Source organism: Lepidothrix coronata, unplaced genomic scaffold (assembly GCF_001604755.1).
Source record: "Lepidothrix coronata isolate B3197 unplaced genomic scaffold, Lepidothrix_coronata-1.0 Scaffold77, whole genome shotgun sequence".
Lineage (NCBI taxonomy): Eukaryota > Metazoa > Chordata > Aves > Passeriformes > Pipridae > Lepidothrix > Lepidothrix coronata.
In genome coordinates this window covers 1,898,617-1,923,928 of record NW_016690257.1, presented here as the reverse complement: position 1 = coordinate 1,923,928, position 25,312 = coordinate 1,898,617, and the positions used below count along the sequence as shown (strand labels likewise).

At 48.8% G+C, this 25,312-nt stretch overlaps 1 protein-coding gene across 1 annotated transcript in view; it reads left to right on the top strand.

The window, feature by feature from the left end:
• The window catches only part of RNF165 (ring finger protein 165), a 49,179-nt gene that overhangs the window by 12,418 nt on the left and 11,449 nt on the right, over nucleotides 1-25,312 (top strand). Inside the window, exons 2-3 of the mRNA XM_017819735.1 lie at nucleotides 23,223-23,407; nucleotides 23,479-23,615. Of these exons, the coding sequence (XP_017675224.1) occupies nucleotides 23,223-23,407; nucleotides 23,479-23,615 (322 nt within the window). The remainder of the gene's footprint in view (nucleotides 1-23,222; nucleotides 23,408-23,478; nucleotides 23,616-25,312) is intronic.

Below are 25,312 nucleotides of genomic sequence, written 5' to 3'. Positions count from 1 at the left end.
CCTCGTCCAGCTTCACTTCTAGAAACCCCTCCTTTTTTGGGGGTGGTGGTTTTGATGAAGGCTTTGCAGAAAATACCTGTGCAAAAGGGCTGCTGCTCTTTCATTGTGTTGAATACGGAGCACTGGTGCCTCTCCTCTCCCCCAGCTCCATTTTTTGGTGCAATGGCACAACTGGTCACAGCTTTCTGGCCCCACAGTGGGGATGGGGGGGCAGCAAGGGCCCCTTTTTAATAACCTAATGACCTGCAATTTAAGTGGAAAACAGGGGTGGATGTGCTTTGCAGAAAGGCAGCTCACTGGCAGCATCCCTTGGAGGGGAGGTGCATCCAGGCCAGCACAAGAGCCAAAGGGCATCAAGGAGATGCCAGGGCCAGGCAGGAGGGTCGTGCAGGGGAGGAGGGATGTACCAGGGCAGCCAACAACAATCCCTGATTGGAGCTGCCACCTCTGCAGGGGACTTTGGGGAGTCCTCTCTGAGAGCAGCCTGTTGGAGGTAAGTTTCATGGAGCAGGTGGGTGTGCAGAGTTGGCACCCTGCCCACTGAGCTGAAACGCTCCTCTCCAGTCCATGAATAGTCCCAGATCCTGCTTGCTATTGGGTTGTTTTTTTTTTTTTTTCAGAGTAAAGAACAAGCCCATTTCTAATGATGCCATGACGTGCACACTTTCGCGTCACGCCAGGGAGCTGGAGCTTTGAGAAAGCCAACAAATAAAATCAGACTTTGTGATTAAAAAAAAAAAAAAGAAAAACGAGGGATAAAAGCCCAGAACACAACAGTGTGGTGAAAATGCGAAGTGTTTTCCACGGTTCAGCCATCAGAAAGCCAATGAAAAGTGCTTTGTTTTATCAATGCCTGTGGTGAGGGATCAGCTCCCCACATCTCCTGAGTTCGGGGTTGGCTGAAGTGCAATCCATCAGCTCCAGGAGCTGCTTTCTCTGTGTGTCACTGCATACCACCTCCCATGGGGAGAAAGGTGGCTCTCTCCAAAGGGCAGGGCTTAAAATTGCTGGCAGATTTGCATCTGTGGGAGAGATTTTAGCTGAGCTTTGTTGTGGAAGTGCTGGGTGATGGTGGAGGAGGGAGGGCAACAGAGGGAAGCTGGGGAGTTTCTTAGGGCAGAAGGTGATGGACCAGAAAGTCAAGCAAAAGCAGCAACACAGAGACAGATCCCACGCTGTGGGCTGGAGCTGCTTGTCAGTGCAGGTTGGAGATGGTTGGGAGAACTGTGGGTCTCCACTTCCAAGTTGGGCAGGGGGTGGCTGTTGGCTGTTTTCCACAATATTAAGAGGAAAGGGGACCTTTGTCAAATCTGCTGGGTTGCTCTGCAGGGCTGGGCACCCGGGTTGAATGAACCACCTCTTGTCATTGAGAAAATGGGGCACTCAGGAGCGTGGCTGAACGCAGGGGGTCCCAGGAGGAAGTCTGCCATCTGTACAGCTTCTGTTGTTTCTGTAAAAAACAGGGATGATTCCACTGTAAAATCATAGAATTGTAGAAGCTTAAAGGTTCGAAAAGCCCTCTGAGATCACCGAGTCCAGCATTGCCAAATCCACCACTAACCCATGTCCCCATCCACACCTTTCTTGAACACTTCCAGGGATAGTGATTCCATCACTCCCCAGGCAAGCCTGTTCCAATGCCTGACCTGAAAATTTCTTCTTTCAGTGAAGAAACATTTTCTTAATATCCAATCTAAACCTCTCCTGGCACAACTTGTGGCCATTTGCTCTTGTCCTGAATGGACAAAAAAGTCAGGAATTAGGATTTTACCCACCAGCTTCCTGTGTGAGGATATTCAGGGGTTGGGGGCAGCCTGCAAGCACCTCTTTCAGGTCTAGATGTTTGCAGACCTGCCAAATCTTGGACAATTTCTGAGCCAGCCTGCACTTCCTAGTGGAGCTCAGATTGGTTTGCTTGGTCAAAATGGTTCTCCTGAAAGGAGGAGCAGGGTTAGGTGCTTTGTAGTCCATCTTTCTCACAAGCACCAGAGAAATTTTAGAAATGCAGCGTGTGGCTTGTCTGATGTTCTAGAGGCGCCAGCCTTTAATTAACATGGCTGAGAAGTTTGGGTCCCAACTTTAATCCCTTTTTGTTTGTAACTGGGAGCTCTGAGGAGTCAACAGATTTTGTGGCTTGAACAGATGTCACTTTTTTTCCCCAGAGCTGGGTTAAATCTGAAACACCCCCTCTGTAATTGTTGCTTCTTTCTCTTCTACTTGATATCTGCCAGAACCTCCATCCAATGGGTATTACATGGGTTAGTGTTGTTTGTGCTGTATTGTTTCCACCCAGGCAGAAGTCTTCTGGGTGGAAGTTAGCTCTGGGAAAAAAACCTTGTAATAGTTTTCTTCTCTCTCTAAAGGTTCAGTTACATTTTGAACTGCAATATAAAGGGGAAATGCACATCTAGGGTTATTTTCATTCCAGTTTTTGAGCTGTCCCACCTGTCCCAGAAGATGCTGGGTAGGAAGAACATTTTTAGGAAGAAGTTTTTCATAATGCGGGTGGTGAGGCCCTGGCACAGGTTGCCCAGAGAAGCTGTGGCTGCCCCATCCCTGGGAGTGTTCAAGGCCAGGTTGGATGGAGCTTGGACCAACCTGGGATAATGGAAGGTGTCCCTGCCCATGGCAGGGGGGTGGAATGAGATGAGCTTTACATTTCCCTCCCAGCCTCCCTCCCATTCTGTCATTCTATGATTCCAAACCACCATGTGTCTGGTTCAAGGCCCAACACCTGAAGCAGAAACTGGCTCTTCCCAAAGTCCTGGACGTGCTCCCGCTTACCCAAACATCCACTTGTTCAGGTGGGCAGTGGGCACAACATGCTGACCCCCAGCTTTGCAGATCCCCACTCGGACCCCTCTGGTCTTCCCTAAGGTTGAGTAAGAGCTTTTGATCTCCCACCTCCATTTCTCCATTTGGACAATGCACCAGTGCCTGTCCTGCAGGCCACTGGGTGTAAAATTCAGGGAACAGGGAAAATGCAGATGATTCTTCTCCTTTGCAGGTAAAATTTGTGGGAAAATGTAAATGTGGATAAGGAAAAGTGGATTTCTGGTTCTTATCCTCCTTTCTGTGATCACTCTTGAGAAAATGTGTTTCAGGGGGTGTCTGAAGAACTGTACTTAGCCATATAAACTTGTTTGGATGTCTTTGTTTTCTTCAGGAAATAGATTTGAAAATTACACAGAAAGCTGACAAAGCTGAGATTTTTGGATGAAAAACAAAAACCTCAGTCCTTTCTTAGTGCCACAGACATGAATATATATTATTTTTTAAGTGATGGTTTTAACATTATTTGGTTTAAATCCGAGGGGTGGCGATTTCCCAAGGTCACCCACTACAGCAGTGGGAAGAGTGACTCAGGCCCCCATCTCCTCCATGAAACCTGCTTAAAAATAACGATCTGGGGGAAATCCTGCCTGCTGACACTATCTGCACTACTTCCCTATCTAGCTGCTCTGATCAGTATTTTTTCTTTTCCTGTGTAGCTGATAATCTTGACTTTTTGAGTCCAATAGCAACCTTTTCCAATGCCACCTGATACGGGGACGTGGAAATTTGTGGCCACTTCTCCATAGCAAGGGATCTGTCGAAGTAAATCAGATCTGGAGTCACTGAGAGGGAATTAATGTGAGATGCCTTGATGTTAGTTTTACAGTCACTTTAATAGGCATAACTACACTATTAAACTGAGCTGCCTGTATTTAGCTCTTATTTGTACTAGAGTGAAATAAATATTTTCCTTTAGGAAGGGTGAATTTTACAGAGTAGCAGAGCTATTATAAACCTCCCAAATGCCTCAGTGGTAACGATGTGACAGCTTACAGCCTGAAACCCAGACTCCTTTCGCTGTGGTAGTGCCTTAAAGTCCTGTTTCACCCTCTTCTCCACATCCTGTTCTTCACCCCAATTACTGTTCCAAAATATCTCTGAAACAATGATGTTGGGCACAGACCTTGGGTAGTCACACACAGCTAGAATGGACATCTGGCTTCAACAGAGCAACTCTTGATTCAGCCCAAGTCAGCTGCTTCTCAGCATTGTTGTGTTACCTGGTGGAGAACACCTTCACCCTGATACCCCAACGGGGTTTTGTTAAATTAAGGATCACAGGCTGTTTTGGGTTGAAAGGGACTGAAAGTCCTCTGGTTCCAACCCCCCACCTTCCACTGTCCGAGGTTGCTCCAAGCCCCGTCCATCCCGGCCTTGGACAGTTCCAGGGATGGGGCAGACACAGCTTCTCTGGGCAACCTGTGCCAGGGCCTCACCACCCTCTGAGATGAGGGTCTGTGAGAAGTTTTAGCCTGCTCTGGTACAGACACGAGCTGGCTGCACCCTTAGGTTTGGGTTAATTGTGCTTAAGAGTTGGAAAGGCATTTTCTGAGGTTTTTGTAGATCTCCTTTGCCCATGGATGACAGCAGCCATCCCGCTTTGCTGGGGAGAGAAGCTGCAGGTGTGCTTGGCCACAGGGCTGTGCTGCAATGGGTCAGGAAGGTGTCAGGATGGTGATGGGGAGGACACCTCCATTCCCTATTTCTTTGCCAGCTCCTCCTTCCCAGCCAGTGCAGAGCCCAAGGGTGGGAGGTGGGTGTCCCACTGCTGGTGGACTCAATAGGTCTGACTGAGGGGGACTTATCCTGACCCATGTCCATGGGTCCAGCAACAGGGAGGCATCTGGTAGCATCTTTAAATCCTTTGAACCCTCTTTGTGGCAGGCAGTGTGATGAAAACCCTTTAACCTTGTTCACAAAGTGAGGGTAGAATACATGGCTGGGGATGAAGGCTCAAAACTGAGGCAGAGCAACACTGCTAAAATCTATTTCTTGCTTTTGGGGATTTTTTGTAGGATTTTTTGTGCATTTTTTTCCTCTTTCCTTTTGGCTCTATCTCTCGAATTGCAGCTCATGCAGATTTGTCACAGGTCAGGAAAACTTAAGCCATGATTTGCAGAAGATGAATGGACTTTTAAAATCAATTTTGTGGTCTCCAGTGTCAGTGGGGTGCCAATCACCACAGGCTGGCACTGCCCAGTTCCTCTGCTGATATCATTAGGAGGTGAGGGCAGCATTCATTTCAGGGAGGCTGAGCCTTGCCACCTGCTAATGGAATTGAGCTGCCTGACCTTAATGTGTGACTGATATTTAATTTGAAACTTCTGTGGACACCAGCAGGCTGTAACACAAACAATACAGGCCCAGCACTGCAAAGCCTTAGCCCCGAGAAGGGAGCAAAATAAATTAAATTTGGTAATTAGTAAAAATCCTTGGGGCCTAGAGGTCAAACACGGAACTGAAAAAAAGTGTACTTTTCTTTCCACTTGATGACCACTCAGGCTTCTGGTAGGATCTTGTGTGCTGCAGGGGGGAGTGTGGCACAGTCTGTTTGTCCTGGACTGGTGGCATATTTTGAGATGCTCTTGGGACCACTTAGATAAGCCCCTCAGACAAGAGAGACACTGAGGGGCTGGAGTGTGTGTGCAGGGAAGGGAACAGAGCTGGGGAAGGGTCTGGAGCAGCAGGAGCATCTGAGGGAGCTGGGGGGCTCATTCTGGAGAACAGGAGGCTCAGGGGGGACCTTCTGGCTCCACAAATCCCTGACAGAAGGGGGTAGCTGGGGAGGATTGGGCTCTGCTGCCAGGGAAGAAGGGACAGGATGAGAAGAAACAGCCTCAAGTTGCAACCAGGCAGGTTTAGATTAGATATTGGAAAAATTTCTTCATGGACAGTGGAAAAACTTCTTCATGGAAAGGGTTGTCCAAGCCTGGCAGAGGCTGCCCAGGGCAGTGTTGGAGTCCCCATCCCTGGTGGGATTTAAAAGCCATGTGGATGTGGCACTTGGGGACATGGGTTAGTGGTGGCCTTGGCAGTGCTGGGGAAATGGTTGGACTCTGATCTTAGAGGCCTTTTCCAACCTCAATAATTCAGTGATTCTACCTCCAGCCTCCTAACCATCACCATCACCCTCCTGGTCTCCTTTGCCTCTCTGAGTTGCACAGGCTCTGTATTCCCCAGACCCTCACCCAGGGGGGTCTCTCCTGCCATCACCCCATGGCATCCTTCCTTGCAGGTGTGTTACCTGCAGCAATTGGGCTCCCTGTGGTCCCCATCTGGCCTCAGGATAGTCACCTGCTGAAAATCCATGGGAGCCCAGAGTGGATGTGGTCACTCCTCATCCTTGGTGCTCAGTTGCAGACTTTGTTCCGCTGGAACTGCAAGCAGCAAGTTGATTGGATGTGGCATCCCAGGGAGCTGGAGAGCTTGCACTGGTCTGGGAGGTTGTCCACAGTTGAGAACATCTGTGCAGCTGGGTCACAAACTAGGCTGGGTGGAGGACATTTCCCTCCCTTCCTGTGGGATTTTCAAGAGTGTGGGAAGACACACAAACCTCTGCCTTTGGCTCAGGGCTTTGGGATCTGTCTGGGACCCAGCACTGACAAGTTTCTACCCTGTGAGTGCTGAAGATAGCAGGTATGAGTAGGTGTCCAGACTGGAACCACAGCCAGGTTATTGCCCACTCCCCTCTCCACATGAGCCTCACTTGCCCCTTTGAGCAGCAGGGCAGGCATGAGGTCCTTGCCAGAACAAAATAAAACCAGTGAATGAGCCATCCCAGCTGTTTGGCAGGGAAAAGCATGGTCCCTCCTCAGTCTGTAGCAGATGAAGGTGTCTCTCTGGGGCCAGGAGGAAGCTCTGGGCTGGCGCAGCACCAGATAAAATATTCCTGATATCCTATTTGGATATTAGGAAAAATTTCTTCGCTGATAGGGCTGTCCAGCCCTGGAACAGGCTGCCCAAAGAAGTGGTGGAGTCGCCATGCCTGAAAATGTTCAAAAAAACATGTGGATGTGGCACTTAGGGAAATGGTTTAGTGGTGGGTTTGGCAATGCTGGAGGAATGGCTGGACCTGATGATCTTAGGAGGCTTTTCCAACCTAAACAATTCTGTGATCCTATAAAAGATCAAATTGCAATCACCTAAAAGCCTCCTGAAATCTAGGGCCATGACCTCGTAGAAGGTGTCGTCCTTTGGGAAGGAAATGTCTCCACTCCCTAGGAAGCAGGAGTGACACACATGTCCAAAGCTGAGCTATCCTACAGTGAATGTGCTGCCCGTCTCCCCGGGGCTGACCCAGTGCCTTCCAGGATGCTCATTCCCACTCCTGCTTGTGCACATCCACGGTTTGCAGGGCTGAAAACTGCCTACTGCTGGGAAAAAAAAGGTGCACATGAGCACAGAAACAGCTAATTTGGGTGTGCCGTGGTTTGCTGTGGCATGAAAAGTCTGCTTGAAGGCCCTGCAGAGGAACCAAAATCAAACAAATTTCAGATGGTCTCGCAAGTGAAGCTGAAAGGTCACAACAGTATCAAGCTGGAGGTTGCGTGTGGTGCTGCAAGCCTCTGCTAAATATCAGCCAAAGATTAGTCCATCCTCTCCGAAAGGCCAAGAGATATATGTGCTCCGAGTCCCTTCTGCCACACGTTCAGACCCACGGCATCTAAAAATGGCACGAGCCCCTGTGAAAGAGGGACACAACCTCGGGAACAGCAAATTCAAGGGAAAATGTCAGGCCGGCGAGGTGTGTGAAAATGAATTTGGAAACGCCTTAGGTTTTTTGGTTTGTTTCTTTTTTTTATTTTTTATTTTTCTTTTAAAGCCAAAAGGCGCTTGTAGATCATGTGGCTAGTGCTAATTAATCTGGCGTTTTGCCGAGCATTGTCATGGCAGTTTAATCAGCAGCTGTGAAACGAAGCGTTGTCCGTCTGCCAGCCTCCCATCCCGGCTCCTGGGGATGGCAAGGGACATCTCTCCGTTAGATACATCAACACATCCTGCATTTGTTTGAAAATCTGGTCTTTTAAAGGCTTCATCTGACATGAGAGTTGTCAGTGCAGGAACTGTGCTGTGCAGGAATTTCATCTGGGGAAAGCAGTGTCAGAACATCAGTGTAACTGGGGGGTCAGGCATTTCTGGAAGAGCTCAGCAGGGCTTCAGGCTTCTCCCCAAGGCCACCAACCTTCTCCTAATTGAATTGTTCTAATTGCCTGGCAAATCCCTTGGCTCTGACATGGATAGATGGTCTAACTGGGTTCACTCATTCTACCCCAGTCCAATTTCTGGTGTCTGACACTTGGTCTCCCGCAACCTCCAGAGATCCAAGACCAGGAATCTGAGGAGAAGGGGAACCTATTAAACACAGTAAAAGCCCATATGAGAAACCCTGCAAACATGAATTAACCCATTGCCACAAGAGGAATCTCCTCTTGTGTTTGATGGGTAGTGACTGGTCCTGAAAACTTGTGGGTGGATGCATCAGTTAAGTTCAAAAGTGTCTGGTGCCCCGTTTGGAGAAAGCCCTAGACACACAGGATTTCTCTGCCACAGCATCTCACCTTCCTCCCACCGGGTGACAGCTCAGGGACTCCAGTCTTTGCCACTATTTGTATTTACAAGGCACTTAACCAGCCCTATAAACAGCAATTCACAGGTTGTTCTTCACCCTGCAACCAAAAACCTCTTCTTATTTTGTTGTCTTTGTTAAGAGCAGCACCCGCAGCCCCAGGAAGTAAAACTCCCTCTGAATGCCAATTTTGTTTCTCAACAGTAAGGCTGGTTTTGGAAAACAAGCTAATGGTGGCAACCCGGTGCTGCTAATGGAGTATAGCAAGGGGACTTGCTGGTCCAGCAGGGCTGAGGGCTGTGTAGCCCCCCTGTACCTGCTGTGCTTGCTGGTTATGCTGAGTGGTAGAGTGTAGGTTTCCAAGGTAATAAAAACAACATCCACGTGAGAGAGGAAAAATGTTTCTGTCTGAGCAGGCTCAGCTAAAACACTGTCAGGAAGGGTAAAAATCATAGCAGGAGGTCGGCTCGGGTCCTGGCAGGGCGCGCGGTGGGAGGGAGGCAGTTCTTTGAAAGAAAATGGTAAAGGGAGATGAACTCACCCTCCATTACCTTGGTAACCCTTCCCTTAAGATGAGTTAAGGCCACCTGGTTTGGCTTGTCCTCTGTTGAGAAGCACTTCCTTCTCCCAGCAGCTCCCCAGCGCTCTCCACCCCACGAGGTGCCCACCGTGTCCAGCCAAGGGGTTGGTGTGGTGTGAGGACGCCTGACACAGACTAGTTCCACACCCTGTCATGCTCAGTTTAGCTCTGCCTGAGCTGATTTCATGGAGAGCAGGCTGCTGGAAGTAATGTTTTGCTTGAAGGAGGGAGCAGATTTTACTGCCAGGGTTCCTCTCCTCCTCCCCTGCATCCTCATCTGCTCAAGCCCCTTGTGCTTCATGAAATCAGGGGCTGCATGTCTGCATCTGGGTCTCCCTTGTCACCCAGCTTGGTTCATTCTGGTTCTGTCAGGAGTTCCCGTGTCTTTCATGGACACATGAATTAATCTTTTGGCTCTGCAACAGCTTTTCTGACTGACGTGGCTGGGTTTGCTTCCTTAGACTAGTTTAATTACTCTACTGACTTCAATTTTAAAATAAAAAAGTTAAAGGCCTTCACTGGAGGGCAGGCACAGGGAGCACAGACCCACCGCTGGGTCTTCCCTGCAGAGAGACTGAAGCCAGCATGGATTTGAGCAGACATTCCTGGCATGAGGCTGATATTAAGCAAATGCTTCCCAACCATGGAGCATAACTGATGTTTCCTCCAAAGACCCAGCTGTGGGATCTGGGTTATATCTCACATGAATGAGCGGTGGGAAGACCTTGCTGCAGTTTGAGGAAGCTTTGGATCAAGAATCATAGAATCCTACATGGTTTGGGTTGGAAGGGTCAAGAGTTGTCATCTTGTTCCAGTAGAACAAGATAGACCAGTCCTATCCAACCTGGCCTTGAACGCTTTCAGGGATGGGGCAGCCAGAGCTTCTCTGGGCAACCTGTGCCAGGGCCTCACCACCCTCACAGACAAGAATTTCTTCCTAATATCTAATCTAAATTTACCTTCCTTCAGCTTTAGCCATTCCCTCTTGTCCTTTTGCTCTGTGCTGACATCCAAAGTCTCTCCAACTCTCTTGGAGCCCTGGCAGGCACTGGAAGAGGCTCTAAGGTCTGTAGGCTGCTGTCAGGATGCAGCGTTGCAATTTGTCCACCTAAAACTTCCTGAAAAAATCGCAGCAGGATGATGCTTCTTCCTTGGGTGCAATGGCTGTGCTGCATCAGAGCTGTTTCACATGAATGACTCCTTGCTGTGACATCTCCTACGTGCTCTGTAACGTGGCTCAGGGCTGGTATTTCCGAGGACAGATGGCCCAAAGTGTACCTGTGTATTTGGGGGTTTTACTTCCGACTCACCACTCCCCCACTCAGTGAGTCACCTTGATCCTGTGTGAATCCATACCATATGTGAGCCATCCCGTTCCTCCTGGAGACCACGTGTACACAGGGCTGGTGACAGGCTGGGTCCTGCTGGGACAGGGGGTGGGCTCTGCAGCACGAGATGCCTGCCTTGCTTCCAGCCAGAACATTCCCCCATACCTCTCTTGGAAGCAATCCTTCACTGGGTCTGCTGGGGTTTGGGGAGGCTGAGCCATGGGATCAACACACTTTCCAGTCTTGTGGGGTTGCCTTCAATCCTCCCTCCCAGCAAAGGGGGATGTGACTCTGAGGGGATGATGAGTAGATCTGCACCCCATGGAAAGAGGTTGTTCAGCCTGGAGGAGAGAAGGCTCTGGAGAGACATCATTGCGGCCTTCCAGTACTTGAAAGGGTGCTTATAAAAAAGAGGGAGATAGTGATAGGACAAGGGGGAATGGCTTCAAACTGAAAGAGGGGAGATTTAGATTGGTTATTAGGATGAAATTCTTGGCTGTGAGGGTGGTGAGGCCCTGGCACAGGTTGCCCAGAGAAGCTGTGTCTGCCCCATCCCTGGAAGTGTCCAAGGCCAGGTTGGATAGGGCTTGGAACAACCGGGTCTAATGGAATCCCATTCTGGGACTACTATAAATGCAGAATACTCCTTGGACCATATTGCAAGGCCCTGACCCATCATCAGCCCAACACCCCATACCAGTTCCCATTCGCAGAATCCCCCCAGCTGCCTTCTGCAAAAAAACCCCATCCCTGCAAATTACAAAGCTTTCAGCAATGGCACCATCTGGAGAGTAACCCAGTGCCCCACTGGGGAACCTCCACCACTGGAGCTGACCATATAAGCAAAATCACTGTTTCTCTCTGCTCCAGCTGAGGTGGATTTTTGAAAGGCAGCCAAGTCCTCAGGCTGGGGATCTGGGACATTTCCTTAGCTTTTGGACAGTGGGAAGAGGCTGTCTCCTGTAGAGCACAGTCTGAGTTTGGAGTAAATCTCCAAGTGCTAAAATCCTGGAAGATGGCTGATGAAAACCAGTGCCCACCTTAGAGAGTGCTGGGCCAAAATAATTGCCTGAACTCTGGAGAAATGGGATGTCACAGGGGCACAGTTAAAACAGCAATCCATCCTCAAAATATTAGTGATATTGATTAAAGGGCTTGTGGAAATCTACCATTTTAACTCTTCCAGAATTTCAGGCTCCAATGTGCCATCGATCAAATAATCCGAGTCACCCCTAAAAAACTGGGGTGCAATGATGTCACTGCACTGGGAGAAGGATATTGATGCTGTTAAAGAGTGCATGTTGAAAAGGAAAAATGTTTGAGAAATGGCATTTTGGACTGTCTGTATGTAAAAAAAAAAAAAAGAAAAAAAGCCTACCATTATTCAGTATAATCTGCTTCTCTAAAATTATTGGAAGGTAGGAAGAAAAATCCCACACATTTTTCTTTTCCCATTTTACATGTTCAAGCCAAAATAAAAAATGGCTTATGAGATTTAAGCTATTTATTACCAAATAAAACTGCATCTGGGCCCTGTGCTTCTGTGCCAAGTTTTGGCATTGTGAGAGCACAAACATCGAGAGTTACGAGCCCCTTGAAGGTGGTGTTGATGATGGAAACATTGACTTAGTCCTTACTCTCTCAGGGATGCCAGATGCTGGTTGGGATATTTCAGAAGCTGGTTGCAGGGAAATAAGATGCTGCCTGTGACATGGAGCTGTACTTGCAGCATCCTGCCTGGTTGATGCCGGGTTATCTTGCAGCCCTATGGGATATTCTTGATTGAATAAATGGGAACCAATAGGTGATAGCACCCAAGAGAATGGCCTGAAGTTGTCTCAGGGGGGTTTAGGTTGGATATTGGGAAAAGGCTCTTCCCCCAGAGGGTGGTTGGCCACTGAACAGGCTCCCCAGGGCAGTGGGCAGAGCACCAAGGCTGACAGAACTCAAGAAACGTTTGGGCAATGCTCTCAGGCACATGGTGAGATTGTTGGGGCTGTGCTGTGCAAGGTCAGGAGCTGGATTTAATGATCCTTCTGGGTCCCTTCCAGCTCAGAATATTCTGTGATTCTATGATGGAATAAGCAAGAATGTGATTTCCTGTTCCCACTGTAGTAGAAAAGCAAATCCCCTGTAATCAGCCTCCTTTGGCTTCAGAGGGAGGGGAAAATACTCTGGTGGTGTATTTTCATGGTGGAAGGGACAGCTGTTGTCATCTACTACACCCTAAACCCCCAAATTAATTTCTGAGCAAGTGAGGGGATGTCTTTTAAGAAACCAGCCTGGGCTTTATCAGCCCTGGTGCTGAGGAGGGGATTTTGGCTGTGGGTGTGTGGTGCCCCGTGTTTCAGCCACTGGGTTTTGCTGGGCTCATTACCTCCCCAGTAATGAGGCAGGATGAACCCCATCCTGCCCAGCTCACGTGTGGCACCGTTTTAGCCTCTGCTCAACCCTGGTTTCACCTTTTCTCTTCCTGACGTGGAGTCACAGGTCTCCTGCAGTGCCTCCCTCCAGGGTGCACGCACGGCACCCTTGGGCTCCTCTCCAGATCTCCTTCCTGGCTTTGGCATCAATCTAAGAGGCTTACTGCTCCCAAGGAACCCCACCTCCTGCTTTTTATATAGCAAACATTTGTGCCTTCAGATGCTGCTGGGGCTCTGGGAGCTCATGGTTTGCTGATTAGAAAAAATCACTTTCCCTCGGATAGCCTGACACCTGCAAATTGCACCTGTTTGGGATTTTTTTTTTTTTTTAGATGGATGACTTCACATTTAGCTCTATAAAATACATATTTCTTGCTGTCTGGTTAGAGTTTTACTTCAAACATTGTTACAGCGGGGCTTAGCAGCCTTAACTCATGCCAGGACCTCATGCAGAAATGTAAAGTGAGAGCTATTTCCACATCAAGGAACTGACATTTTACTTGTACTTTAAACACAGCTCTGTCCCTCCTGGAGTGACACATACCTATAAAGTTCGGGATATTAAATTTAATAGGGAACAGGCTTCCAGGATCTCTGAATTTTAGCTACAGACTTCTTATTCATGGAGCATAAAAGGGGAATTGCCGGGACGTGGTGCAGCAGGACTCGCAGTAGCTGGGGTTTTCCCAAACCTGAGTTCAAGTCAGTTCAGTGTAAAGAACTGCTGATCTGCCCAGACCTGAGCCAGCTCTCTGCCAGCATCCTCTGCACCTCACACAGCTTCCCCTCAGCCTTAGTCCTTGGGATGGACTGTGACCCCGGACGCCGCCGTGGTGCTGGGAGTGCAAAGAGGTGCCTCCAACCAGTGCACAGGAATGGTCTCACCTCCAAAGTCCCTTAGGTTAATTAAATTAGGAGGTCCAGAGGGGACTGGGGACCTGCAGGAGCTCCACAGGTGCAAGCCTCCATGCTGAGGGCTGCTCTTGGGCTGGGGGAGCTCCTGGGCTTAGGATAGGACCTTATAGTGCTGTACAAGGGATTTGCTCACCTTCTTCTTGCACTGCACCCCACAGACTCACTTCCTAGGGGCATGTCTGCTCTCTCTTAAAAGATAATTTTTTTGTACCTTAAAAATTGTAAAATGCTCCTGTTTTCTGTGTAATGTGACTTGAAAGAAGGACCAGCTGCTGAACTGTTCCTGCTTTCTGGGCTTAGGAGGGGCATTTTCTTGGTGCAGGTTTTGGACCATCTGTAAAAAACTCAAGGGAGACTGTACATTATATTGGCTTCCCTGAGTGGCAGGTACTGCACATGCTGCAAAAGTTGCCCTCCTGGGTCCCTGAGGGTCTCATGCAGCCTGGTAAAATCCTTAGCACCCTACCTGGCACAGGATCGTAGGATTTAAGATAAAATCCAGAAGGTGACCAGCAGCATGGGATCAACCAATCCCTTTGCAAGGTGATGTCCCATGCCCTGACTCCCTGCCAAAAAGTTCTGGCTTTGGGTCTGCTTTGGTCTAGAGAGCCAGAAAAGAAGAAAGGCTGAGCTGCAAAACATGCCCCATGCAAACTGATATGCTGTTCCCAGAAATGGTGAAATGCCCCACCCATTTCCCAAACCCACCCCCGAAATCACTCCCACTCACTCTGGAGCTCTGTGGACCTGTGGATGAGAATCTCCCACCTCTAGGCTTAAGATGGAGATAAATAAATCCTTCAAGAAAACCCAGCTGGTTATTACAGTCCCATTTAAAAACACAGTATGTGTGTGGGGGGGAGGGGAATTAATGTATGCACCAAGGAGATGGATGGGTTTGATGCAGGATAACCCACCCAAAACAGCCACCTCTGTTTTTAGGATAGGTTTCAAAGGCTGCTCCAATATCGCCATAGCAGGGAGGTTTAAAGCAGGTAAGGCAAACAATGCCCCCCCCAAAAGCGTCTTTACCCTCTTTGCTGATAAGGGGAAAGCGGGAAAACCTTTGCTGGAAATCCTTGTGGAGAGGGTATAACATGTGGGAGAGGAGGAGGCCAGGACCAACACCACTGGTCCTCACCCAAAATATGCTGGGAAGGGAGGGGATGTTGAGGCTGGCACAAGATTGGGGTGCTGTCACTGCATCCCCACAGCCTATGCCAGGGCTATGGATAATCCCTGGATCCTAAATGCATGAGGGACACAGGCACACCAAAGGGCTCTGCTCCTGTCTGAGCTGCTGTGGTGTGTCATGGGCTGACGCTGAGCAGATGCAGGGTGTGAGACCAGGTGGGATCACAAAGCCTTTTGCTTAAACAGGTATCAGTCAGCTGAGGGCATTGTCTCTTCCCATTAACTCCGTCTCTGGGGAAGGGTTACAGCATTCGGATATCAGACTCACAAGGTTTGGCAGTGTTTGGGTGGAGGGTTTTGGTTCAGGCTGTGGTGGAATTAAGATGCTCCATGAACAGTGCAGTGCAGCCCCAAAGACCCTGCCAGATCCTTGCAATGTCTAGCTGGATTTTTTTTTCCCCCCATGTTTTTGGCTTTTTGCCCGTTTCTGGATGTCCTGCATATCATTACTGGTAGGAGGGAGCTGCTGCAAACCTCCCTGACCAGTCGTTAGGAGCAGTTAAGAGTGTTTTAAAGCAGGTGTTGAGCACTTCCAAACGCCTGGGGAGGGATTTGGACACTGTGAAAGCAAGGAAACACTGGAAACCCGAGTATTGAATTTCCCTTTCCAAACAACTGGCTGCAGCATATCGCTGCCTGTCAAAGTTGAAGGCTCCTGCCTGCACAAGTCAGCAGTCAGTTTTTACATTCCCAGGGGCAGAGATAGGGATTGCTCCAAGTGCTTCCTCATTGCTCTCTGCAGGCAGAACCAAGTAATAGACTGTTGTCACGCCAGGGTTTTTTAATTTCTTAGTTTTAAATAGAGGATGAATTCTTTCCCCTGGTTAATTTTCCCATTTCCAGGCCGGGGACTAATTCACATGGATATAACACCCTGCTAGTGATATATAACCACAAAAAGATGAGCTCTACTGCCTCTGACCCTCCCCAACTCCCTTTTCAACTTTTTTTTCGATGGAGGTAACAGTACAAACCCCGGAGAAGAAACTTTGAACCCAGATACCTTCCAACAAACTGGGAAAACTCCAACTTCGTTTGTGTTTCCCACTCTACAGCACGTAGAACAGGCTTGGGTTACACCCAGGAGCTGGCTGGGATGATGCTGGGGGAGAAGGGTTAGGTGAGCATGTTGTGTTGTGTGGCTGGTGGGCAAAGAAAGCCCCAAGAGTTTCCCTGAAGTTCAGGTATCAGCCAAACCTGCTCTGCCCCTGCAAGTGCTGGAGTTTTGCTCAGACATAAGCCCTGCAAATGGCCAAAAAGCCCTAAAATGCCCTTGAGGCCTGCAGAGTGACCCGTGATTTTAGTATGGGAATCGAGGCTGAGAGATTCCTGTGGGCTGTTTGTTCTCCATCCTCTCTGACACTTTCAGACCAAACAGAAATCAGAAACATTGTAAAAAACTCTCAAAGGGGTTTTGCAACGTCTCCAAAGACACTTTTCCTCCAGGGCCCTTTCCTGGCAGACATGCAGAGCTGGGCCCAAACCCATGAGAAAGAGGATGGTTTGGGTAGGAAGAGCTGAGGTGGGTGGGAAACATCATGCCAGGCTGTTGGGGCCACCCATCCCTGCAGGCATGTGACAGCCTGGGAAGGGAGGAGTGAAACTGGGACCACTAAATCTCAGAAAACATTTTCCTCTCAGTGCAATTTGACTTTTTTTTTTTTTTTTTTTTTTTTTAATGAGACGATCCAAAAAGCTTAAATACACCCTTGGATTCAACACATGAGAATAAAGCTATAATTAAAACACAGTGAGAAGCATAAAAGCAAAAAGGCAGATTTAAGTGTAGCAACGCTGCTGAAGTGTTTCTCCTTCTTCCTTGGAAAATATTGCTGAATTCAACATGTTCCTGTGAAGCATCATCTTCAACAAAACTTTTTTTTTCCCCCCTGAAGCTAGTGGGAAAGAGTTGTGGGAAAAAACCCTCATCCAGTGCTGTATAAACAGCTGTCTCCCTCCTGTGATGGGTCCAGGCTGCCTGGCTGTATCCCATCACTTGATCTTGCTGGTGCCCATCCCCAGCACTCATCATCACTTCAGTCCTGATGTAAGTAGAGAGGGGGGGTTGGGACTTGATGATATTTCAGGTCCCTTCCAACCCTTAACGTTCTATAATACTGTGGAAATATGCTGATAAACACTGGTTGTTTCCAGTTGTAAATCACAGAATCACAGAATATCCTGAGTTGGAAGGGACCCATAAGGATCACTGAGTGCAACTTCGAGCCCTGTGCAGGACAACTCCAAGATTCACACCATGTGCTGGGCTTTTTTTTTTGGAATGCTGAGTCTAGGTCCTGGAAGGAGTCCAATCTCATCTTTTTTTTTGCGTGTGTATTAAGACTTCACATGTTTTGACCCCGTGGTGTGCAGGAGAGGAGATGCTCTGCTCTGTGTTAGGGACCCTCCAGCCACACCAGCCCATGTCACTCAGCAATTAACAACAGGCTCCATCAGGGTAACAGGATGTTGGACAGAGACTGTACGAGCAGGCAGGGGCAATCTGCAGTCTCTGAGGTCTGTGTCTATGTGCTTTTTGGGATGAGCTGAGCTGTGCCTGCACAGAAGTCCCCAGAGTCAGAGTGCAATGAGGGCTGTTGGGTGGCAGTCATCATCATACCACTAATCAGCGATGGGGGATCCCCTCTCAACTTCCTTCCCCCGAGCTCCTTTGCAGCACTTTTCCATCAAATGTGCAAGACTGAGCAGGAGATGATAAACCTCCAGAACCTCCTGTTGTGTCCCAGGACCCAACTATGCTCCGTCAACCACCACAAGGTTTTTGTGAGACCTTTTGCCCACCACGAGGTCTCCATCCTGACTCAGTCCCTGGAGTGGCACAGCCTGGACAAACAAATAAGGCGAAAGAAAATACTCTTAATCCATTGCTAACGTGTGCTGGGGCTGCTCCTCCTCCAGCCACAATCTGCTCCCTGATCCATGGCATGAGACATGTGGGATGGCATGCTGCACCCTGGGCTGGATTTGAGCTGGCAGCCCATCAGTTTTCGCATGGCTCTTGCCATCTTGCCCCAGAAACAGCAGCGAGGGTGGTGAAAGGTCTAGAAAAGAAGTCTTATGAGGAGCAGCTGAGGGAGCTGGGGTTGTTTAGTCTGGAGGAAAAGACGCTCGGGGGAAACTTTCTCATTCTTTAAAACTACCTGAAAGGAGGGTGCAGCCAGGTGGGGTTTGGTCACTTGTCCGAGGTAACAAGTGACAGGATGAGAGGAAATGGCCTTAAGCTGCACTAAGGGAGGTTCAGATTTGATATTAGAAGCATTTTTTCCATTGCTACAGTGATCAGGCATTGGAATAAGTTGCTCAGTGGGGTGGTCGAGTCACTGTCTCTGGAAGTGTTGGAAGAGAAGTCTGGATGGAGCACTAGGGGGTGTGGTTTTGGGATGATTATGGTGGTGCTGGGGGAAGGGTTGGAGTCAATGATCTTGAAGGTCTCTTCCAACCTTGATTATTCTGTGATTCAGTGTTTTGCTAAATGAAACGAGAAAGCTGTTGGCAAAGGTGCTGAAAGTGAGACAGATTCCTTCCTGTCTGATAAATTTGAATTCTTTCCTCCTCCTCTTCCATTCTCCCCGCCCCAATCTCCTTGCCCTGCAGTTAGCTCTCCTGTAACAGGAGTGAGATGGCACGATATCTCTCTCTCCTAGACCACTACATTCTTATGCATCTGGATATACTGTGGATTTGGTCTGGGGATTTATTTTTTTAAATTTTTTATTTTCCATGGCAGGAGGGTTGGAACCGGATGACCTTTAAGGTCCCTTCCAACCCAAGCCGTTCTGTGATTGTCACCCTTCATTTCCTATTTGTAAGTGAATTTAAGTCATTCCACAAGGGTATATGCACAAATAATTTGGAAAGGGCTAACACGTGGCTGATGGCATCAGGCAATTAGGACCTTGTTTGTAGGCGCAGTGTGAGCCCCTCATGGTGTCCTTTTCTATGTGCCATGTGAAGCTGGAGCTGCTCCCACGATTTTGGCCTTTGCTCACTGTGTACTGTGAGGACCAATGTGAATTTCCCACTGCGCTGCTGGCTCCGAGGGGAATTTTAATGCACATCCAGGGAAGCAATCTGCAGGCTCCTGGGCTATTGAAAGCTTGGCAGACTCTCCCGGTGCTCGGAGAGGCACCTTGCTGGCTCCTGTTCTTGGGGTTTATCTGCCTCCCCAGGACAGAAGAAGGGGCCCTGGGGGGTCTAATCAGGACGAAATGGCCGAGATGGCGCGACTCCATGGCCGATTACAACAGGCAGATCTCCTTCAGCTGTAAAATCTGTCACTGAGTGAAGCCAGGGCTCTCCAGGGGCTGCCATCTCCCTCCTTGCAGTGATGGGATCTAGATGTAACACAGCCCCAGCCCCCCCACCATCCCCAGCCCTCTCGTGCAGACCGTGGGCTGCCTTGACAAGCTGGCCAGGTTGCCTTTACCCAGGGGAAAGATTCACATGCATTGTAGGCAGCTTAACAACATGAGACAGATTTTGTTTTCCTCTCGAAGGCAGGCGGGCTCCCTGGGCTGCAGCTGTCTGCTTGAGACACCTATCCCAATGCCAGCTCCAGGCCTGATCCCATGTCCTTACCAGTAGCCTGACTGCATCAAGAATACCATTGCCCAAGGAAAGGAGGTGGAAATAAATAGTTCTGCTTTCTGGGTTTTTCTTTTCATAAAGCCTGTAGCATGCCCTGTCTCACTGCAGGGATTACCCAGGGGCTTTGCATCTCTGAGATGGGTCAGCGCTGAATGAGCACACGGAGCCTTTCTGGGTGAAATACTGCTGGATGGATAAATTTGCATGTGCCTAGGTATAGTCAAGCCTTGCCTGATGCTAAAGGAGAATTCCCAGGGGCAGAAAAACCCAGGATCAGACCAGTACTCTTCTGTGACTCGGTGTCACTTACCAACCTGCAAAAATATATGAATTTATCGTTTGCAGCATTGGCCCGGGGGCGCGAAGGAAACAGGAGCACTTCTGTTAATGGAAATACATCCGTGCTGCTTCAGATAATGTATGGAAACAATAAACATAACTGTAGAACCGGGGGGGAGGGGGGAAAGAAGGAAGCAGCCGTATAAGTGAGAGCATGGTGGTGAGGAGGATGTGTTGAGCTTCCCTGCGGGTTTCCGCCCTGTCAGAAGCCTCTGTGAGTGAAGGGCGGGAACGGCAGCACGGCGGCGAGCAGCAGAACAGGTTCAGCCATCCACGTGCCTGCATCATCTGTTGGCTTTCTAAAAACTAATTTATACCTCCTCAGTTTGAGGCTGCAGCCTGTGATTGCCAGCTCCCAGCTAAGTGTTTTGGGTGCTTCATAAATGGTGGTTAAACAACCTTCCCCGCGGGCTCACAGGAGATTGTCTTCACAGTGCGGGCTGGAGACATGGGTTAATGGTGGGCTTGGCAGTGTTGAGTTAATAGTTGGACTTGAGGATCTTAGAGGGCTTTTCAAACCTAAATGATTCCACTATTCTATACCGTAATTCTAGACGATTCTGTGAGGCCGTGGCGTTGCAGAGCTGGAAGATATGGGGAATACAGCAGACCCAGCTCCATGGCAGGTCCTCAGCATCCATCAGTGTCAGAGGTGAACTAGGCCAGTTGGGGCAGCCACTGATCTGCACTCATATTCCAACAGTGGCAGGAATTACCAAAGTTGCCATTCCCCATTCACCGATCCCTGATGCTGACCTTGGCTTTAGGGTGTGATGGGAGAAGCTGTGGAAAGCAGCCTCCGGCAAGGCCCTTTGCAGCTAGATGCAATGATTAGAAGAAGGTGAACTCAAAAATAAATGACTTTGAAATGTAATGTTCAGTTTTGCACTGTTACTTTTTTTGCCAGGGCTTTCTGGGGTCCACCAGCATTATGATTGTTGAGGACTGGCTCTCTGTTGTGCAAGCTGGTTTGGTTATGCCAGCTGTATGATTTGATGGCTGCTAATAAGCATAGAATTACTGAAGTATTCCCCAAAGTCTTTGCTTTGCTGTCAAAATCCTCATCAGCAATTGGATTAGTTGTAGGGAATGCACAATTACTACACAGGGTATTGTATTATGCTAAGACAAATTGATGGGTTTTATTTAATCATATGGTCCCGGTCACATCTTCATAGTGTTTTTCCTGTGGAGAGGAATGCATCACTGAACCAGTAGGTACAAGCAAAAAAGACTGAAAAATGCTTGATTTAATTAATTAGTGCCTAAAACCGAGGCAAATTAACACTCTGTACAAAAACAAAATGGATCAGGCTTTTGCTCTCAGTTATGTTGGCTGTGCATATCTTCCTACACACATACCAGAGATAAAGTTTACATGTTCTGGACCTTCCGGAAGCGTACGACTGAGTTCCTCCCAAGGACTGTCTTGGTATGGGAGGAAAAATTCAGGTCAAAAGCATGACCAGATAATCTGCCCACCCTGTGCTCTGTGGGTCACCGTGGCTCTGGCATCAAAGATCCTGCAGACCTTTAACTAAATGAGACTAAGGGTTCCCAAGATCCAGTGTAAGGCTGGAAAATCCTTGGCTAAGGTTGCATTAGGCATCAACAGTTTACAGAGTGGCAGAAGACAAGAGACAGGCTTTTTCTGCTTTACTCACAAAATGCTACAAAATGTGTCCCAGGGAATGTGGGGGAGTATCACTAAGTTTCACTGTCTCATGCCACCCTAAGACGTTTTTGTCTGAAATACAAGTGAACTGCTGCCTGGTGACACAGGTTGGTGTGTTGGGGTGCGTGGAGGGATTAACAGTTTTACCTGCTCTTGCACCTTGTCTTCAGGCCCTGTGAAGGCCTGGAGGTGTCAGATGGCTCACCTGTGACCTGCTGCAACAGTTTGCCACTGGGAGGACATGTGGCCATTAGAGGTTGAGCAATTCACCACGAGTTGCTTGGCAAGTACCAAGCAAACAGCAATCAGGAGGCGTCTCCCCATGATTCCCTCTAGCAATTGGCCAGGGCAGCACAGGATCCCCATTTTGTTATTCAGCCTTTACCTGTTTGTGGTGAATTTGGGACATGCCATCAGCAACAAATATAACCTGCAGCGGAATGGAATATACAGACAGCTCTTTGGTCTGGGTTTGCAGCTCCATCATTGAGGAATGGTGGGTCTGATCCCGCCACCTCAGGTTTTAATTAATAGCGTGGTCAAATCATGCTGTTATCTGACAGCAGGGGAAATATCACCTTAAGAAGTTCCACTGTGGGTGGCACAGGAATTTGTTTCCCTCTGCCTCTCTCAGAGGGGCACTCTGGAGGATTAGATTGTATTTAAGAGATGCTGTGTGTAATTATGCACAGTTTTGCAAACCATCCGTTTCTGTTAAGTCCTCTCCCGTTGTTTCTCTTGCTGGCATCTGGCTTGCTGTGTGTCTCTCCTGTTTCCATATGGGAGTGAGTAGAAAGCACTCAGGGCTCCCTAGGCTGTTGTGATGGACTGGCCCTGCCTGCCAGGGAGGTGGGAGCAGAAGGGGCCTGGGAGAAGAAGGCATGAGGTGCATGCCTGTGTCTTGGGATGACACTCGGTGTCTCTTGGTGCTGTTGTTCCTGGATATTTTGGGCCATTCCTGAAGGTTTAAAAAAGAAGGGGAGTTTTCTAGGAAGATGGGGTGTTCAAAACACCGTGCAAAGGGTAGGAGTCTTATCCTGTGAATGATCCTCAGCAAAAAAGCTTTTCTAATAGCCTCACTTGAGCCTCATCCTTCACCTCTGCATTTACTCTTTCCCTAGCTTAAGAGTGAAAAGTTTTGCAGGGTGCCTGTAAATGCTCCAGGAATGTAGGAATTAACATGCTGGATTGGAACAAGGGCCCGTCCAAGCGAGGATCTTGAGCAAGGTGCAAGCCAGTGCCAGATGTTTCACAAAACGCCTCCACTACGGATATCTTTCACACCTCATTTCTTCCTCACTCCCATCAGCTTCATGGCTGGTCTCATAGCAGTCTGTGTTATGTTTCTAGCAGCTGCTCTCTCCCTGCAAGCAGCTCACGAGGATGGGCTATTGAAGGGTCTCAGCAAACAAACATAGCCTTCATCCCCCCCTCTCAGAGGTGGGAGGTGTCTCACTCATGTCCTGCAGTCAGGGAGAGAGAGTTTCTTGGAGCAGAGATTATTTCCTTGCCTATGAGACATTTTTAGAGAGGCAAAGAAATACCTTGACTTGGATGGAAAGTCTGCAGTTCAAGGAAAGCTTTGAAAATTCCATATTTTAGAAAATGATTTTTCCCTTTTCTAAAATGATGAGGCTGTGTCACAGAAATGTAGACTGGTTTGGGTGGGAAAGGACCTTTAAAGGTCATCTGATCCAACCCCCCCGCTGTGGGTAGGGACACCTTCCACTAGACCGGGTTGTGTTCTCTTCTCTTCCAGGTGCTCCCTTTCAAAGGTCTCAGCATCCCCATGCTACCTCCTGCCGGCATTTCCACCTGGGTCCCCAGCCTCAGCTCTCCGCTGACTTCACCCTGCCTCACACGGTGCAGCCCCAGCCGGGGCTGACCCCTCACATGGCCCCTGCACACCAGCACAGTGGCCCCCTGCACCAGCCCCTGGCCCCAGTGCCACCAGTGCGGGACACCCAACACGGCCCAGGGGTGTCGCTGAGGGGGGGGCCGGGGGCTGCAGGAAGCCCCTGGCCCCAGTGCCACCCCTGCCCTTCCAGGACGTCGCTGGACCCTCCTTCCTACCTCAGGCGCTACACCAGCAATACCTCCTCCAGCAGCAGCTCCTCGAGGCACAGCACCGCCGGCTCATGCCCCATCCCAGGTAAGGGAAGGGGGTCCTGCTCTTCCTGAGGGATGTTGAGGAGCTACATCAACCTCTTTTCATCTGCAGAAGCCCAGCAGCGTTGCGTTTTCTTCACGAGTTCCTCTGTGCACCCTGGAAATTCATCCACCAGAAGGGAGGCTGCAGGGCAAGCTGCACCTGAACAGGCATCTTTATCTCGGGGGTTCCCTACTGTGCTCATCTACTGTGTACCTTTCCATGGGGATCCATACAGCACTCATCTAGTGTGTCCCAAGGTCACCCAGTGTTGTTGTCACTTGTAGGAGAATTGTGATGGCGTTGTGGTGAACCTGTCCTGCGTGGCAGAGAGAGGAACAGACTGTGAGGGTGAGCTACACCCTTGCAGCTGCTGTTTCAAAGCAGTGCAAGAGATTGTATCTACCTGTCTCATTTTTACACATGAAGATCTCGCCCTCCTAGGTCTGGGTAGGCTTTCCATCTCTATGAGGGAATGGTGCCACTGACCTGCAGCACATTCTGTCACTGAAAGCATCTTAAATTCAGACTGGGTTGATGAATGCAGAGAGACCTACTGTAACTCAGCAGAGGTGGAAATGGATGCCTGGCCTTGCCTTGATTGTGTTTTTTGAGAGAGTAGTCCTTGTTTTGTAAACATATGGAAGCTATTTGTGGGTTGTATCCATGGATCAAGAATCAGAGGATGAATCCTTGCAATAATGCTTCATTTGGAAAGAATGCTACAGATAGAAAACCGTTTCTTTCCATACCCTTTCTGTTTTAAAATTGTGTGTTCTTCTCATCATTGTTTTGTTTTGCATAAGCTGGATTTTAGGTGGTTTTAATGATTAGATAATAATTGGGTGGTGAGTATGTTCAAGGCTGAGGTACTGACGATACACGTGTTTATCTCTTAGTCATAAGCTGAATTCAAATAAAAGCACAGAACACAATTCCATGCAGATTCTGCTTTGGTAAACGCTGTCAGTTTTATATTTGTAAGTGAGCTGTGAAAAAAGGCAGGAACCTCTTGGCCAGGCTCAGAGCTTGTCTCTGAAAGCACAGCAGCAGGGGAGGAGGGTGTCAGAACCCTTACAGGTGTGGGGCAGGAGGTCCCAATAATGGGAATGTGGGTCATGCCTTTGAAGTGAGGTCTCTGAGCTGTGGCAGCATTAAAAATTATTTACCTAGCAGTTGCCTGTTCCATTTGCTCTGGTTTTTTTCTGAAGATTTGCTTTGTGGCTCCTCTGGTAAGTGGGGACTCAGCAGGGAGTGAAGGTGATGAGTCTGTCTGTAATGCAAATCCTGCTTGTGCATCCACTTTGTCTCTTGCCAAATGTGGACATTGATCAAGCAGCACATCCTCTTTCCCTGAGTGGTTCAACTAGACAATAACCACAAGACTCAAATCCCTAGGAAAACTCTGTTGTATTTTCTACCACTTTCTTTTCCCTGCCTGCAATGGCAGCAGAGCTGAGGGAGAAGGAGTTGGATCCCAGCCTGGCCTGTCCATCAGCCAGAGGAATGTTGGCAAAGGCCAGCAAGAGTAAATTCTGCTTTCAGTCACTCCTGAGTAATCCAGTTATGAATGAGGTTCCCCAGGAGTTTATGGACTGCATGGGGAGACGAGACAACCTGCAGCTTCTTTATGATGATGGATCACGGCTGAAGCAGGGACACGTTTTATCTTGTGTGTTCTTTATGGGGCTGACTGTGGA